Source organism: Equus asinus, chromosome 2, assembly GCF_041296235.1.
Source record: "Equus asinus isolate D_3611 breed Donkey chromosome 2, EquAss-T2T_v2, whole genome shotgun sequence".
Lineage (NCBI taxonomy): Eukaryota > Metazoa > Chordata > Mammalia > Perissodactyla > Equidae > Equus > Equus asinus.
The window spans coordinates 182,050,885-182,068,100 of record NC_091791.1 but is presented as its reverse complement, the minus strand read 5'-3'; the positions used below and the strand labels follow the sequence as shown (position 1 = coordinate 182,068,100).

General features: G+C 35.5%; 1 protein-coding gene across 1 annotated transcript in view; it reads right to left on the bottom strand.

Moving 5' to 3' along the window:
• TTC6 (tetratricopeptide repeat domain 6) overlaps positions 1-17,216 on the bottom strand; it is a 183,417-nt gene that overhangs the window by 75,757 nt on the left and 90,444 nt on the right. Inside the window, exons 10-12 of the mRNA XM_070520038.1 lie at positions 10,786-10,878; positions 8,068-8,142; positions 2,603-2,976 (exon numbers count right to left, since the gene is read on the bottom strand). Coding sequence (XP_070376139.1) covers positions 2,603-2,976; positions 8,068-8,142; positions 10,786-10,878 — 542 coding nt within the window. The remainder of the gene's footprint in view (positions 1-2,602; positions 2,977-8,067; positions 8,143-10,785; positions 10,879-17,216) is intronic.

The window sequence follows — 17,216 nt, the reverse complement described above, 5'->3', positions numbered from 1 at the left end:
GTAACCTCCTGCTTGGGAGAAAATAAATTCTGCCTCTCTTGGAAATGTAGTGGCAGAAAAACGGGCCAAGAAAACCAGGACTGAGACCATAGATTTGTTTTCAGGAGTTGGTTGAATTTGGAAGTTTTGATAGTGGAAGTTAGGACTAAGGTCAGTTATTCTAGAAAAGGGCCCAAGGAGACGCATTCACAGGGATGGACAGCCATTCGCAAAAGGGCTAGCCTGGATCTCAGAGCAGGCATGCTACTCAGTCCTGGAAGGCAGGATGCTTGCAGAGATCCAAGAGTCCAGCAATTCACAGAAGTCCAGGTAAGAGAGAAGGCAGTGGGTATAAGGGAGCCAAGGCGGGCCAGGAGCCACCAATAAGCACGGCTTCCTGCTGCGTCACTGAGCTGCTGAGGAAGGTCTCCAACAGTCCCTCACTGGCTGGTCCATCAGTATTGGGCTCAGAGACCAAAGCCAAGGGAAACTTCCAGAGAAACGGTGAAGCTGCAAAGTTGTTGCAGACACATGGCATCCTGCTATGACCTAGCTGAGGGGAGAGGCAGGAGGGGTAACCTATTGTAAAGGGACTGAAGGGAAGTGTATGGGTCTGAGTCTTGAACCAGCCCAAAGGGCCTGCACCGGGACTTACTTTCCACAGTCAAGATTTGACTTGATATATGAGTATGTACACCGTCTGCTCCTAACCAGGAAAGGGAGCCAGCCAGAATGAGTGTGATTAAACAAGCTTAAAGGTGGGATAGATAATGGTAAAAAGGATATTTCTGTGTGAACCAAGTTAAGATTCGTGAAAAAAGATCTCACACTGTAGGAATAAAACCATTTTTAAAGTTGCTCCATAAACTTGTTTTAAAATAGCAATTATTTCATAGCTACATTTTCGTGGTAAATTAATTTAAGTTCAGATTTTTGAAAAAAAGGAGTTAGGAATGCCGTACTAACGTGTTATCTTAGATAAATACTCCCACAGTTTGTTTTACTTTCTCCACCAGAAGTCTCATCCTAGGCCCCTGTTCCACCTGTTGGCAGTATATACAAATTTCAAATTCAGTTATCAAAAGGCAAAAGCCTCTTTAAATGGTGAAACTGCATGATCAAAATGATAAAGGGTGAGAAAGCAGTAAAAGACCCCACCAAAGTACTGTTTCATTTGCTTACATCCTTTCTAGAGATAGAAGCCACTTTAGTCATGGCCAAAAATGGTGCTCTGGGATGGTGAAGATGCATAGTACTTTGAAGTCAGAAAATGTATCGAAACTGTATAAGCAACCTTCTAGTTCTGATCTGAAACATTTGTCAACTTAGAAAAACCTACCCCAAGTCTTCTAAAGACAAGCTAACAAAAAAGGTTTTAGATATTACATTTGTTGCAGGGGAAACAAGCACAAGTAGAGCGCAGAGAATTCAGGACTTGCATGGCATCCCCACTAGGGCTGGTCTCTGTTCTACTCTGTCACTCACACTTACATAGAGTTATTCCCCAGTCTTTCAAGGGACAGTGTCACCCCACCAAAATACAATTAACCCTTTTTCAGAATCAGTAAATCTTTATAACAATAAAGAGAACAACACATTTATGATTCTCATCACCAGCAAAGTCTTTACTTTTCAAAAGGGCTTGAGTTTAATAAAATGTTTTGTCATCTGAGGATATCTAAAAAGAAATAAAGCCCAGAGCTTTTTGGAAACTGTTTTGCACCACACTTGGGTTATAAGAAATTTATGTTCTGAACACTTAAATATGAACCTTTCTGGAATTTCAGTTATTGTTATTTTAGGTACTCCACATTTTTAAACATGCTAGAAACGATTACCTCCAAGTAAGGAGAAAAACTATTTCTGTATGTTGAACCCTCAGTAAGGGCTCATAACATACAAAAAACAGTTTGTCTATCTAGATTTATTACTCAATTCAATAGTTTAAAATATGAAAACAGTTACATTCCAACAATTCATTTCAACTTTTGAATGGGTGGTATTTGTTTGGAGCAGCAGTTTGCTCTTTGGTGCCAAATCCCTTCAGAAAAATAACTTGGTAGTTTTTTTCTTTTTTCTTTTCTTTTCTTTTCTTTTCTATGGTGAGGAAGATTGGCCCTGAGCTAAAAAATCTGTTGCCAATCATCCTCTTTTTGCTTGAGGAAGATTGTCGCTCAGCTGACATCTGTACCAATCTTCCTCTACTTTGTATGTGGGATGCCACCACAGCATGGATTGATGAGTGGTGTGTAGATCCGCACCCCGGATCTGAACCCACAAACTCCAGACTGCCAAAGCGGAGCATGTGAACTTAACTGCTGTGCCCCAGGCCAGCTCCAGGTAGATTTTATTTCTTCCCATTGAAAGATTTCATTTAGCCATCAAATTAACTTAGTCTCACTTCATGTCCTTAAATCAGCCCCACTTCTAAATTATAGTTTGAATCATTCACATATTTATATTATTAAATATCTATATATCGAGATATAAGGAGTTGTCCTTTAAGAATTCGGCATATTTTCAGTGCAGAATAAAATAATAACTCAAATGGGTGAAATTATAAAGTTAAGGTGAAAACCATGACGTATTTCTTAAACTAAAACAATTACTGATGAAACGAGACCTTGTAATAGTTTTTGGAGGCTTGGACAACTCATCATACACCATCGTAAGTTTACTGAGTTTCAATCCTTTCTTCTGTTTCAACTTCTTTTTCTTGGGATAAACAATGTAAGTAATGCCAGCTTTCCTAGATGCTTCAATGAGAGAGTGAGAGAGCTCTTTCACACTGCGCTTGGTCTGCAGGTTGTCTAAGATGGTATCTATATTTTCTTTCACAGAGGTGCGTTCCTCAGTCTCACTGTGCACAGTCATCTGACGCTCCAGCTCCCTTGCTTTCTGAAACATCACCTGCTTTATATTGCTCTGCATGTCATCCTTAATCTCTAACGGGGCTATGGTCTCCTCCTTCCTCAGTTCAACTGCTGACTTTACTCTCTTATTAACGAGGATACAAAGAGGCAGAAAAAACACAAAATCAATTCAGTTGCTACATTTAAAATAATCTAGTTTTGATTACTATTAACGTAGTTTAGTCACTATTGAAAAATTTAAAATCACGTATCCCTGAAATTTTTCAAAAGTCAGCTTATAAACAATACTGGGTTAGTTAAAGCAAAGTACAATAATTTGATTGGTCATATGACATTTTGTTAGCTACATAAAAATAATAGTATAAAGTAGACATGCATTAATTGTGATTTTATATATTCTTAATTAAAAGAGAATGCTTCTTACATATCCAAATAAAGTACAGGCTCTGCTTTTACTCAATGCAAAAAAAAAATGGATAGAATGGGCAAAAATTATCAAAATGCCTTATCCTATAAAATCAATTTGTGAGTCTACTTTCAAAAGCTCTTTAACAACATTGAATTTATATATTATAGTATTCAAAGATTCTTTACAATAATTTTCAAATCAATATTTACAAGTTTAAGTAACAGAATTCCAGCCTAATATTTATTTTATCTAGTCATTAGAGAATCAACTTAATTTTAATAATGATATTAATAGTATGATACATTAGTAACTGTTAATAGTTTGCAATAATTATGCATTAGCACTTGAAACTCTAACAACACTCATTACTAATAAAAGAGAGACTAGTTCCAATCTTTTGATACAGCATATCCTGACTACAGAGCCATTATCAATAAATTAACAGCATTGAATTTTGCTAATAAATAATCTGTTATAGAGATGTTTTTCTTTATAGCGACTTCAGGTCCAAATTCCAAACATAACAACTTCATACAAGCTAGTTATATACTTTAAGATTTACTAAAGTACAATAGACATATTGACCCTTCGTGACTTACGGTCCTTTCCTCTATCTCAAGAAACTATATGTAACTCAATATGTAATTAGAATAGAGAATAGAGAGATACATAGACTACATACTATATGTATGTGTGTATGTCAAGAGATATAAACACATATTATATGTCAAAAAAACATGTGCCTGAAAGAAAGTAGAACATAAGACACTCATTCCCCACTTGCTGACTAGATATGGATTACGCAGAGAGGCTATATGCAGCTCTGTGGAATACTTGGGAAGGAATCGTTGACAAAATCTACAACTCTAAAGCAGGGCTGCCAGAATGAGTTTGGGTTTTTTCCCAGCTTTATTGAGATATTATTGACACATAACATACGTCAGTTTGAGATGTACAATGTGATGATATGACACACGTATGTATTGTGAAATGACTACCACAGTAAGGTTAGTTAACACCTCCATCCTCTCACATAATTACCATTGTTCCTGTGTGGTGATGACATTTATGATCTACTCTCTTAACAACTTTCAAGTATATTTTACAGTATTGTCAATTATAGTCACCATGCTGTACATTAGATCCCCATAATTTACCTCATAACAGGAAGTTTGTACCCTTTGACTAACATCTCCACATTCCTCCCCTCCCCCACCAGCCCTAGCAACCACTATTCTATACTCTATGTTTCTATAAGTTCAGCTTCTCTAGATTCCTCATATAAGTGAGAACAGACAGTGTTTATCTTTCTCTGTCACTTAGCATAATGCTGCAAGTTCCATCCATCTTGTCACAAAAGGCAAGACTTCCTTCTTTTTTACAGTTACTAGAAGAAAAGAAAGAAGAAAAGAAAACTACAGGCCAATATCCCTGATGAATATAGATGCAAAAATTCTCAAGACAATACTAGCAAACTGAATTCAACAGCACATTAAAAGGAGCATCCAACATGATCGTGGGGGTTTAGCCCTTGGATGCAAGGATGGTTCAACATACACAAAGCAATAAATCTGATATATCACATTAATAGAATGAAAGATAAAGATGATCTGATTACCTCAATAGATGCAGAAAAAGCATCTGACAAAATTCAATATCCTTTCATGATAAAAACTCAATAGATTTGGTATAGAAGGAATGTACCTCAACATAATAAAGGTCATGTTAACAATTACATTGAAAGGTTGAAAGCTATCCTCCTAAGATCAAGAATAAGACAAGAGTGTTTACTCTTCCACTTTTATTCAACATAATGCTGGAAGTCCTAGCCAAAGCAATTAGAAAACAAAAAGGAAGAACAGCATTCAAATCAGAAAGGAAGAAGTAAAACTGTCTCTGTTTACAGAAGATATGATCTTATAAAGAGAAAACTCTAAAGATTACACCAAAAAACTGTTAGAGCTAATCAATGAATTCAGTAAAATTTTATGATATATAAATCAACATACAAAAATCAGTTGTTTCTTTACGCTAACAATGAAGTATCTGAAAAATAAATAAAAAGTAATCCCATTTACAATAGCATCAAAAAAAGTAAAATACTTAGGAATAAACTTAATCAAGAAGGTGAAGTATTTGTACACTGAAAATTACATTGATGAAAGAAATTGAAGACATAAATAAATGGAAAGATATCTCATAGTCATGAGTTAGAAGAATTAATATTTTAAAATGTGCATTCTACCCAAAGACATCTATAGATTTGATACAATCCCTATCAAAATTCCAATGGTATTTTTCACAGAAACAGAAAAAACAATCCTAAAATTTGTAGGGAACCATGAAAGACCCCAAATAGTCAAAGCAATCCTGAGAAAGAAAAACAAAGGTGGAGGCATCACAATTCCTGATTTCAAGCTTTATTTTGAAGCTATAATAATCAAAACAGCATGGTACTGGCATAAAAACAGACACATAGACCAACAAAACAGAATCAAGAGCACAGAAATTATCCCATGCATACATGGTCAACTAATATTCGACAAGAGAGCCAAGAATATTCAATGCAGAAAGGATAGTTTCTTCAATAAATTGTGCTGGGAAAACTGAATATTCACATGCAAAAGAAGGAAATTGAGCCCCTATCTTACACTACTCACAAAACTAACTTGAAATGGATTAAATGAAAGGCCTGAAACTGTAAAACTACTAGAAGAAAACATAGAGAAAACCTCCTTGATATTTGTTTTGGTGATGAACTTCTGGATATGACACAAACAGTGCAAGCAACAAAAGCAAAAACAGACAAGTGGGACTACATCAAACTAAAAAGCTCTGCACAGCAAAATAAACAGTCAGTGAAACAAAAAGGCAACCTATGGAATGGCAGAAAACATTTGCAAACCATCTATTTGATAAAGGGTTAGTATTCAAAATATATAAGGAACTCTTACAACTCAATAGCAAAAAAACAAACAAACAATATGATTTAAAAATGGGCAGAGGACCTGAATAGAGATTTTTCCAAAGAAGAAATACAAATGGCCAACAGATTCATGAAAAATATTCAACATCACTAATCACCAGGAAAATGCAAATCAAAACCACAATGAGGTATCACCTCACATCTGTTAGAATGGCTATCACCAAAAAGACAAGAGACATCACATGTTGGCAACGCTGTGGAGAAAAGGGAACCCTTGTGCATTGTTGATGGGTATGTAAATTGGTGCAGCCATTATGGAAAACAGTATGGAGGATCCTCAAAAAAGTAAAAAATGAAAAATAGAACTACCATATGATCAATCAATCTTACATCTGAGTATATATACAGAGGAAATGAAATAAGGATCTCAAAGAGATATCTGCACCCCTATGTTCATTGCAGCATTATTCACAATAGCCAAGATATGGAAACCACCTAAGTGCCCATCAATGGATGAATGGATAAAGAAAATGTGATATATATTGACATATATATATGTCACACAATGTTACATACACACACACAATGTTACATATATAAGTTATATATATACACAATGTTATATATGTTATGTGTACACAATGTTATATATATGCTATATATGTGTGTTGTATATATACATACATACACAATGTTATACACACACACACACACACATATATAACAATGGAATATTATTCAGTCATGAAAAAGAAGGAAATCCTGCCATTTGTGACAACATGGATGGGCTTTGAGAACATTATTCTAAGTGAAATAAATAATTCAGACAGAGAAAGACAAACAGATTTGTGGTTGCTAGAGGTGGGGGGTGGGGGATGGGTGAAATTGGTGATGTGGTCAAAAGACACAAACTTCCAGTTATAAAATAAATAAGTCCTGGGGATGCAATGTGCAGCATGATGACTATAACTAAAATAGTTTATTGTATATTTGAAAGTTGCTAAAAGAATAGATCTTAGAAGTTCTCATCACAAGACACAAAATGTGTAACTATTTGTGGTGATGGATGTTAACTAGAATTATTGTGGTGATCATTTCACAATCTATACAAATATCGAATTATTATGTTGTACACCTGAAGCTAATATAATGTTATTTGTCAATTATATGTTAATAAAAAAGATCTTAAGGATAGTGTCAATGCACAGGGATACAAAACAGAGGAATCAAAAAGTCGATAAGAAAGGAGAATGTCAGAAATGAAATAGGAAGCAGGCTAAAGTTAAGCTAGTTAAAAGCAAGTTAGAAGCAAGTAATATGGAGAATCAAGGAAGTTGTCATATTTCAGAGGGAAAAACAAAACCTGGGAGCTAGAAGATAAGAACCAGCCCTTCAAGAAGGCCTATGGATTCTTGGTGCAGAGGAAAGTCCTTGCATTTGCTAGGAGGAGGTGCGGGTTTAGGTTCCAGCTCTGCCATTTATCACTTTCTGACCTTTGCTTTTTCATGTATAAAACAAGGATAATAAGATTGTGAAGCTCAAGACCAAACTGGAATAGTGTCCATGAAAATGCTTTAGAACTGCTAGCCCGATGCAAATGCAGGTCAATATCATAAGCGACTTCCTTTAAAACATACCAGGTAAAGTCAAACGATGAATAGGAGACACCTTCAAGAGCAACTGGAAATCTTAAATTGGCACCACAACCACAACTTTACAGGGTCTACCAAATACCCACTCCAACCCAAACTTTCAATCAACTCTGGATGAATCAACTGACTGCGTGATTTCAGGAAAGCCAACAAAAAAACACAGGTGGTGCTTGTTGCCAGAAATATGAACATTTCTTTTGAATAACAAAAACTGAAAATTTATCCTACCTTTAATTGTGGAGATCGTGTGTCGAAACACTTTTGGATATTTTCAAATGATGCAGATTTTGTTAGGGAAAAAAACTGAAATAATCAAATGATAAGTATCCATTGACTATAGATACTATTTGATAAACTAAAATATCACATGACAGTTGGCTAATGATAACTGTTTAGGTAAATTACTGAAATGCAGAAATACTAATTAAAGTACAGGTTCTTACTCATTTCGCTGACTTGACAGAGAGGAACAGAACTTAAAATCCATCAATTAATTTAGAAAAGTGTATAATAATCGAAACCTTTTTTTCAAAATTTGGAAACTTATAGCTTCTAAAGCTTAAATTTTTAACTTTTTTTTGGGAAGATTTGCCCTGAGCTAACATCTGTTGCCAATATTCCTCTCTTTCTTTTTTTCTCCCCAAAGCCTCCCAGTACATAGTTGCATATCTTAGTTGTGAGTCCTTCTGGTTGTGCTATGTGGGACGCTGCCTCAGCACAGCCTGATGAGCAGTGACGTATCCACATCCAGGATCTGAACCAGTGAAACCCTGGGCCGCAGAAGCGGGATGCATGAACTTAACCACTCAGCCACGGGGCCGGCCCTGAAACTCTTATTTTTAAAAATGCAGCTTGATATAACAAACACTTACCAAAGCTTTCCGGTTGGTGCAAGTGGTGTGTGTGAACATGCCGTAGATATGCTGAGCCATTACTCTCCTAGCCCTGGGGCTGCACCAGTGGGAGCAGCTCCTCTCCCCTGAATAGTCACCTCTAATCATGAGCCACCTCAACTTTTTCAATGGGACCACACCAATATTATCATATCACTTATTATGAGAGCTATTAAATTAAAAGAGTTGGGAGGTACTACTATCTACTAGATAGAGTAGAAAGTACAAAAAAAAAATGACATGTTCTATGTCCTCCACCAGTATAATGGTGGAAACAGACATAAAGAAATAACTATAATCCAAAGCAGCTGTGATGACGACTAAAGGCGACGTGAATCAGGCATAAAGGGAGCACGGAGAGGGAGAGGGCAGCTCTGAATGGGAAGGAAGCTGGACAGACAGGCTTGACAAGGCAGCATCAGGACTGGCTGAGAAGGGGTTGAGAACACCCCAGGCCGACGGAAGAGCCTAAGCAAGACCAGGGAAGTGTCCAAGTGCAGGGGATTTTAGCCCCCAGTACTCTGGTGCAGGCAAAGAACAGGGTATGTGGAGGTTGCATGGAAGCAGAGGTATAATGGGAGGTAAGATAGAAAATATAGTTGAGGCCAGGTTATGAGGCTTAGTTAAGCTCTCTGACTTTATTTGGTAGGTGGAGTTCATTTTGTTGAGCCATGAGTGCCATCATTCTCATGTTTTAAGAATACAGCAGGAGGTGGTAAGGAGGATGGATTGGAAGAAGCAGGTACTAAAAATGGGACTATCTGGGGCCGGCCCTGTGGCTGAGTGGTTAAGTTCGTGCGCTCGGCTTCAGTGGCCCAGGGTTTCCCCTGCTCAGATCCTAGATGTGGACATGGCACTGCTCGTCAGGCCATGCTGAGGTGGCATCCCACATAGCACAACCAGAGGCACTCACAACTAGAATATACAACTAGGTACTGAGGGGCTTTGGGGAGAAGAAAAAAAAGAAGACGAAGATTGACAACAGTTGTTAGCTCAGGTGTCAATCTTTAAAAAAAAAAAAGGGACTATCTGACAGGTAGGTGTAAATAGTGCTAATACAATAGTCTGGAAAGTGCGAATGGCATTCCAAAGTAGAAAGTGCCACTCGTTGGTTCAGTTATGTTTATAGGATGCTCACTGCTCTAGCTGCTATGGATAAAACGGTGAACCAGAAGGACATGACCCCAGGCTGGTAAGGAATAAAAAGATGAAACTTACATAAGGACAAACATTTAGTACGTGCTACAAGAAAAATAGAAAAGAGTGATCTAGATGAAATAGAAACATTATCCTCTCCAAAAAAGAAAAAGGTTTCACCTCACTGTATGGGGTACAAGAGAGGGGGCATGGACACATATTTAATCTAATTAACTGACTAGAACAGGGATTCAATTGTCCCAAAGCACTGAGACTCTACTGTCTGGCACTCAGCATCCCAAGACATCAAGGGAAGTAGAGGGCTGAAGGCACTAAGGGGAGAAAAATAAACTGTTGCTTGTTTGTCTCCCATAAAGTTCAGGGCCTTTAGTAAAGCACTTTTATATGAATTTCATACCTTTCTTCTTGTCTCAATCACTATCTCTTTTCTCTCTGATTGTGTTTATTGTTTAAGCAGCTTATTTGGATACACTGCAGTGATAATAAAGTCATGAGCATGAGATAATCACCATTTAGAGAATTCTGTGTTACGATGCTTCATGACCATAAACAATTTCCCTATTTGGTCAAAAGATTCATTAGCATGTTCCTTTGATCATTTAAGACCTAAGCAAGAAGTGATAAATGAGTGCAAAACCAGAAATTTTAGAAATTTCAGGAAAACTCACAGTAGATATCCTGCTACTGATTAGTAAATAACATCTTCTGAACGTCATAAAGACAAAATATTTGAAAAAAAGGATGTGTCCTCAGCAAAGACACCAGGGAGCATCTTGAGGTACTTCCCGGAATGAGGAAGCACCAAGAAATTATTTCCAGAATTACTAGAAACAGTATTTGAGCTGTAGGCAGATAAAGCAACCAACCCATAATTCAGAATAAAAATTATACATACCCTGGAACTTTTGCTATACTGATCTAAAATAATGACATTTTCCTTGTTTTCAGATGAAAATTTCTCAGTTAAAATTCTGCTTGCTTGAACACTCTGCGATAAAAAGATAACAGTTTTAAATTGTATAGTGGAATACTTTAAAAATTCTATTATCACTGTGGCTTCATAGTACAATATTATTACCAAAAGAGAACTGTATGGAAAGGTAGAACTGCAGAAAACCAGAGATGCATCAAAGTCCAGCTACAGCCTTAGTATTTGGTTAACACCCACAATTTGCCTTCAGAGTTGGCCTTTAGCCAAATGGATGCTTCCACATTATTTCTGGCATCCCGAATCTTAGGAGCAGTCAACGATCTGTGATCTCATAGGTTAGCATTGAATCTATTTAGCATATAAACATCAGGATTACAAATAAGGCATATCGTTTGGATTTATTATCAATACATGACTATTCACTACCAATTATAGGTAAGCATTCTAAATGTTAATTGGAATGTAAATCTCCTTAAGTGATTTATAATTCAAACTGTATCAGTCAATTAAGTTATATGTGTATATTTATTGTTGTAAGGGTAAACTGCTGCAATGATTAGGATTATTATTAAATGTGCTACTTCTCTATCTTGTATTCAGTGATTTGGGTATGTGGAAACAACTAGAAGATCTAAGTTTGACAGCCTGGTGGATTCATGATGTATTCAGTCATACCACTGCTTCGTTTGCTGAAATTTTCAGGTCTCAAGCAACTAATAGTTCAAATTCAAAAAATATTTATTCAATAGGAAATCAGATTCTAAAAGTATCATGTAATTATCACTGAGAATGGAACAGATACAGAGAAGCCTATGGGTAATTTAGGAATCACCAACACTGAATTTTTGTTCTTCCTCTTCTGTTGTAGTTTTATAAAGTAGCTACAGCACAATGTAAGGTAAGAGATTTACTGCTCATAGCAGAAAGACACTTGGTCACTTTCACCATTATTCTTCAGACAAACTATGTGATACACAAGAGATTTTGGAACTATTTTTTCATATGCCTACACAAAACATTCAAATATGATGGAATAGCAGCTGTTAAAAATTTAAAAGAACGCTTTTAACAACAACAAGGATAAAAACCTTAATACTGTATTTTACAGATATCAAAACAGGAGAACTTACTAACAATCAATGGTTGTTTTTTAAAAAAAGAACATGATTCATATGTTGGAACCTGCCAAGATCTTGCCCAAACTAATGTGCCTTGAAAGGGCAAGTATCGCTTACACGATATCTAAAGTAAAAATCCTCCTTCTCTTCTCCAGGGATTTTGCTGAAACTGGTATGCGTGCAATAAAAGCTGCAATGCAGATGGAACTGGAAACAGTTTTGCTACTTTAAAAGTCAATTAAATTAAAACTTCTGCTTCTAATTATGGCAGGCTAAGTAATTCTGCTGAGGACAACTAAGAAAACCACATGTGATATGAAAAACATAATCTTCAAAGCATCAAAGAGCTAACAAGACGATGAAGAGATATTGGGCCAAAATCTAAGAAAAGGCAAGAACCTGGAAAGGTAAGCCCAGTATTCAAAGATGCTTTTGTTCTCAAGATGTTTGCCAAAGCAGCTGCAAAACTGAGCTGCAGATTGGCAACTTCTTGGAGCAAGGGTGATAGAATTTGAAGCCCAGAATCTACCTGAGTTGTGTAGCCTGATTTATTTATTTACATACATAATATTGTATATGTACAAAATACAAGTATCCAAGTCTACAGGATGCTACACACTCAGGGCTGCAGCCTCAGATTAAGAGTGAACAGAAGTAAATCAACCTTTGGGTAAACTTTCAGCCTTAGATTAAGGCTGCCTCTGAGTGGTAAAGAAACCAGGTTCAGACAAAAAAATTTCTCTGGAGAAAGGAACTGTCATTCTAGGTCTCAAATGTTTGATAATAATAATGTTTTCCTAATAATGTTTTAAATACAATGATAAACATTTAAAGACAGACAGGTACGCAAAGAAATAAAACACCAGAATGTAATAGATTAGGGAGAAAAAAATAGAAATTCTAAAAAGAAAAATACAAAAGCAAATTTAAAAATACAGTGAGCAAGTTTAACAGTGTATTAGACACAACTGAAGAAAGAATTTCTGAACCTGAACTACAAGAAGAATCGAAAGAAATTGTCCTGAATCCAGTTTCAAGAGAAAAAAGAAACACATGTGATTAAAGTCCCAGAAAACAAAAGAGAGAATGGACAGAGGCAAAATTTGAAGAGATAATGACTAAAAATTTTCTATAGCTGATGAAAGACATTAAACCACAGATGCAAAACTCCCAGTGATTCCAAAGCATGATCAATTAAAAGCAACCTGCAAATAGACACATAGTGAAACTGTAGCAAAGAAAGAGAAAAATTTCAAAGTAGCCAGCTTGAAGGGAAGCAGAGAATTAACTAACTTCAAAGGATTCACACTTAAGACACACTTCTCAGCAGCAATAGTGGACACCAGAAAATAGTGGAACATCATTAGTATGCTAAAAGAAAATATTTACAATATATATTACACCCAGGTAAAATATTCCTCAAGAATGAGGTAACATAAAGATATTTGTAACAAAGAAAACCCAGGGTTTTCACAAATTACAGACCTCCTGCTTCCCTTAAAGAAAATTCTAAAGGATATACTTTAGGCAAAGGGTAAAACGATTTCAGACAAAAAGGTCTGAAATGCTAAAATAAAAAAGGAGAGGGAGAGATAAATACATGGGTACAATATAAGGAATATTTCATAAAATGGTAATAATGTTCTGGGGTTTTAAAATATAAGAATCCAAAAATATATCTAAGTAAGAACACATTAAATCAAGAAGGGGTAAATGGAATTAAAAGATTTTAAAGTCATTGCATTTTCCTAGAAGAGTATAAAAGTATTGATTATCATTGGATATTGATTAAAGATATTGATTGAAGTTAAAGGTGAATATTCTAGGGAAACCAACATAGGAATAAGAACCAACATAATAACTTCCAAAATAGAGATAATAAAACACAATTTATCCAGATAGTTGAAAAAATAAAAATAAAATCATAATATTTTCTATCCAGACCACTGAATATTTTTAAAAAGGAACAACAAAAAATATATATTTAAGAAAAGGAATAAAAAGAGAATATAAAACAAACAAAAGGCAGAGTCTATAAAAACATAAATTAAATGGCAAGATAAAACAAAAAATATCAACAATCATATATAAATAGGTTAAAATTGCTTTTAAAAAATGGGATACACAGATCTTTGTATCTAAATACCAATTCCCATTCAAAGGAACCAGGAGTCTTTGAACAAAGGTCTGATTCCAGTTCTGGTGCACGGGAAGTGTCCTGAGCCCTCTTTTTGTGCCAGAAAATCCTGTTGGATCCTTTTTCGTCTGTTCATTGGGTACTGATTTAATTTGGAACACCTTTCTAATGGGTTACTCCATCATCGCCAGTTCTAACCAATCCTTCTTATTCTTGCATTCAGACTTTTGTTCAGACAGCTCTGCCCACTCTCAATTCCCCATATTCACACTTTCCTATATACAAAGATAGAAAAATACATACCCATACTTTATAAACATATACAGTAGTTTGGAAAACATTGCACTCATACTATGGACTCCCCTACTGTGTCAGTTCAGTTAGAAGCAGATGCATAAAAAAGAGGCAGCAGTAGGCAGAGGGAGCCTTCAGACCATGATCCAGGTCTGACACCTGTGAAAGGGGAAGAGAAAGGAAGGAGTGGGTAGGAAGAGCTTCAGACTACAGAGCAGTTCTGAGAAAGAGTCAGTGAGGCAGATGGAAAGTCTCTAACCAAAGCTGCCTGTTAAAACAAACCCACATCAAGCAGGAATGGGTCACGTCTAGCAAGCCCCCTGTGCTCAGGCACTGGCTGGGAGCAGCCCAGAGGAAGAATGGCCTTGGAGTGAATGCCATGGTGGAGCTACAGGACAGCGGTTGGAGGCTAGTAGTCAAGTATGCTCCTCTCAGCATATTCTCTTGAAGGAGATGTGAGCATCACAATTTCATGGGTGCTATACTTACACAAATTAATAGTCACCAATCTTTTACATTAGGGCAATCTTTTTATATACCTTATGTTATCAACCTTCTCATTTTAGCTCATGGTATCTTTTTCTAAAAAGATAATTATTATTTTCTCAAGTAAATGAAAAATCTAGACTACACTAAAAAAAAAAAACAAATATATGCAATAATCTTCCAAGATTTAAATTACACATGTACTTTGGCCAGGAATTCCAAATAGAAAAATACACATATGTATGCAAAGATATATGTTCAAGTACATTTTAAGGGGAAAAAATCAAGATGCAGAACAACGTAGATTACATGATTCCACGTATGTAAAAACATTAATTTGCGTACACCTATATTACATAAATGAAAATGAAAATGTCTGAAAGGTTACACACAACGCATTTAACAATGGTCAACTTCAGGGAGAAGAGAACAGGGGAAGGGCAGCATTCAAGGTGGGGCGCACTCTTTATGCTATACATGTCTTTGTTGTTTGAATTTTTTCCACAAGAAAGCATTCATACACTACTTGTGCAAGTTCTTAAGCAATTTTAATAGACCTTGCCACTCTGAAAACAGCACAGACAATAATATTGCTAAAGAAAATAATGGTGGTTTAACAAAAGACAGAATAGAAAGAAAATTTTTAAAAGATAGAAACCACAAAATAAAATAATATGAGTAAGACCAAATTAACCATATGCTACTCATACGGCTTTTCTAAAACAAACAAACAAAAAACACAACAAAGAAAGGACTAAAATGAAAATATCCCTGAACACAAACAGAAAAGCACACAGGGTTGGCCATATTAGAGCAGAATTCTAGCATTAAATAGGCCAAAGTAGGTCATCTAAAATTGCTAAGAGACAGAATTCATAACAAAGACGAAACAGGACTGAATTCATAATAAAGATGAAACAGCTCCTGCTCACATAAAGAAAGAACTATCAGTAACACCAGGAAAAATGGACAAAACGTAACTGCACCGAAAAATCCCAAACGATGTTTTTTAGATCAAAGGAAAGAAATACGCCACAGAAGAATGGAATATAACGATACAACAGCTATATCTATTGTTAATTGAGCACCTACCATTCATCTGGCAAAACATTACGTCGTCTCTCATAACACCCACTCTACACAAAAAAACTGAGACTGCCAGTGCCTAGTACAAGGTTATCTGCGAAGTAAGTGGGATTCAAGTCCAAGAGTGCATAATGCAAAGCCTATGCTCTCCTTGGTGCTGCCACAATGTAAAAATGGTCACTACATATAATACCATTGAATTAATAAAGACTGTTGGGACATCCAGGACACCACAAAACAAATATCAATAAATTCCAAGAAACTGGTATTCTAAAGGAAGTATTTTCTTATGTTAATAAAGGTTAAGAATAAAATTTAAACAAAATAATTCCAACAAGTCAAAAAAGTTTTAAAAAACTTTCCCATATAAGGCGTATATGAAAAAGATAACGAAAACTACAATAGAAATTATTTAGAAATAAATGAACACACTATAAAAACGTATGAAATAAGATTAAAGGCTTACAAAGAAGAAAATTCATGAAGTACTTATATTACTTAAAAAGAACAAAGATAAAGAAATTAATTAAATTTTCAACACAAGAAATTAGAAAAATACCAAATATAAATGTCAACCTTTTATGGAATGCAGGAAGCCAGTAAACAAAAATTTTCAAAGACAAAAACAACAAAAACTCAGAGGGGCAAAAACTGAGTTAATAACTAATCTGAAAGTTTTTTGGTCAAAGACATTTTTCCATTTTTCTGGCTGACTGGCCATAATCTCAAAAGCTAGGGATCCTAACTTTGCTAAAAGTAATTAAAGGGATGGTTTTATACTGGTGTGAAAATAGTAGTTTGACAAGCAGAGACTAAAGCATTGTAATTGAAAACAAATGAGAAAAGACAAAAAAATTAAACCAATTTCTAAAAAATGTATTCCAGGGAAGGAAAAAAAATTTCAAAAATATCATTAGAAATGGGAAAGAAAATGACTTAATATTAGAAATGGAGTTTAAAACTGAAGAGAGAATATATACAAACTCTGCGTGTAACAGACATTTCAATTGAATAGATGGTTTTCTGTTAAGAATACATGTTACCAATTAACTCAAGAAAAAAATGCTAAATATGAATAACCCAAGAATTAGATAGGAAAAATTTTTAACTGTCAAACAATTACCTTTCCAAATGGCTCAGAGGTTTCCAGTGATTTCTTCCAAATTTTCAAGATTATTCCTATGCTATGTCAATTCCAGAATATTCAAAAAGATGAAATGCTACTCAATTAATTTTATGAAGCAAGAATACCCCTGAGAGCGGAGTCCAACAGA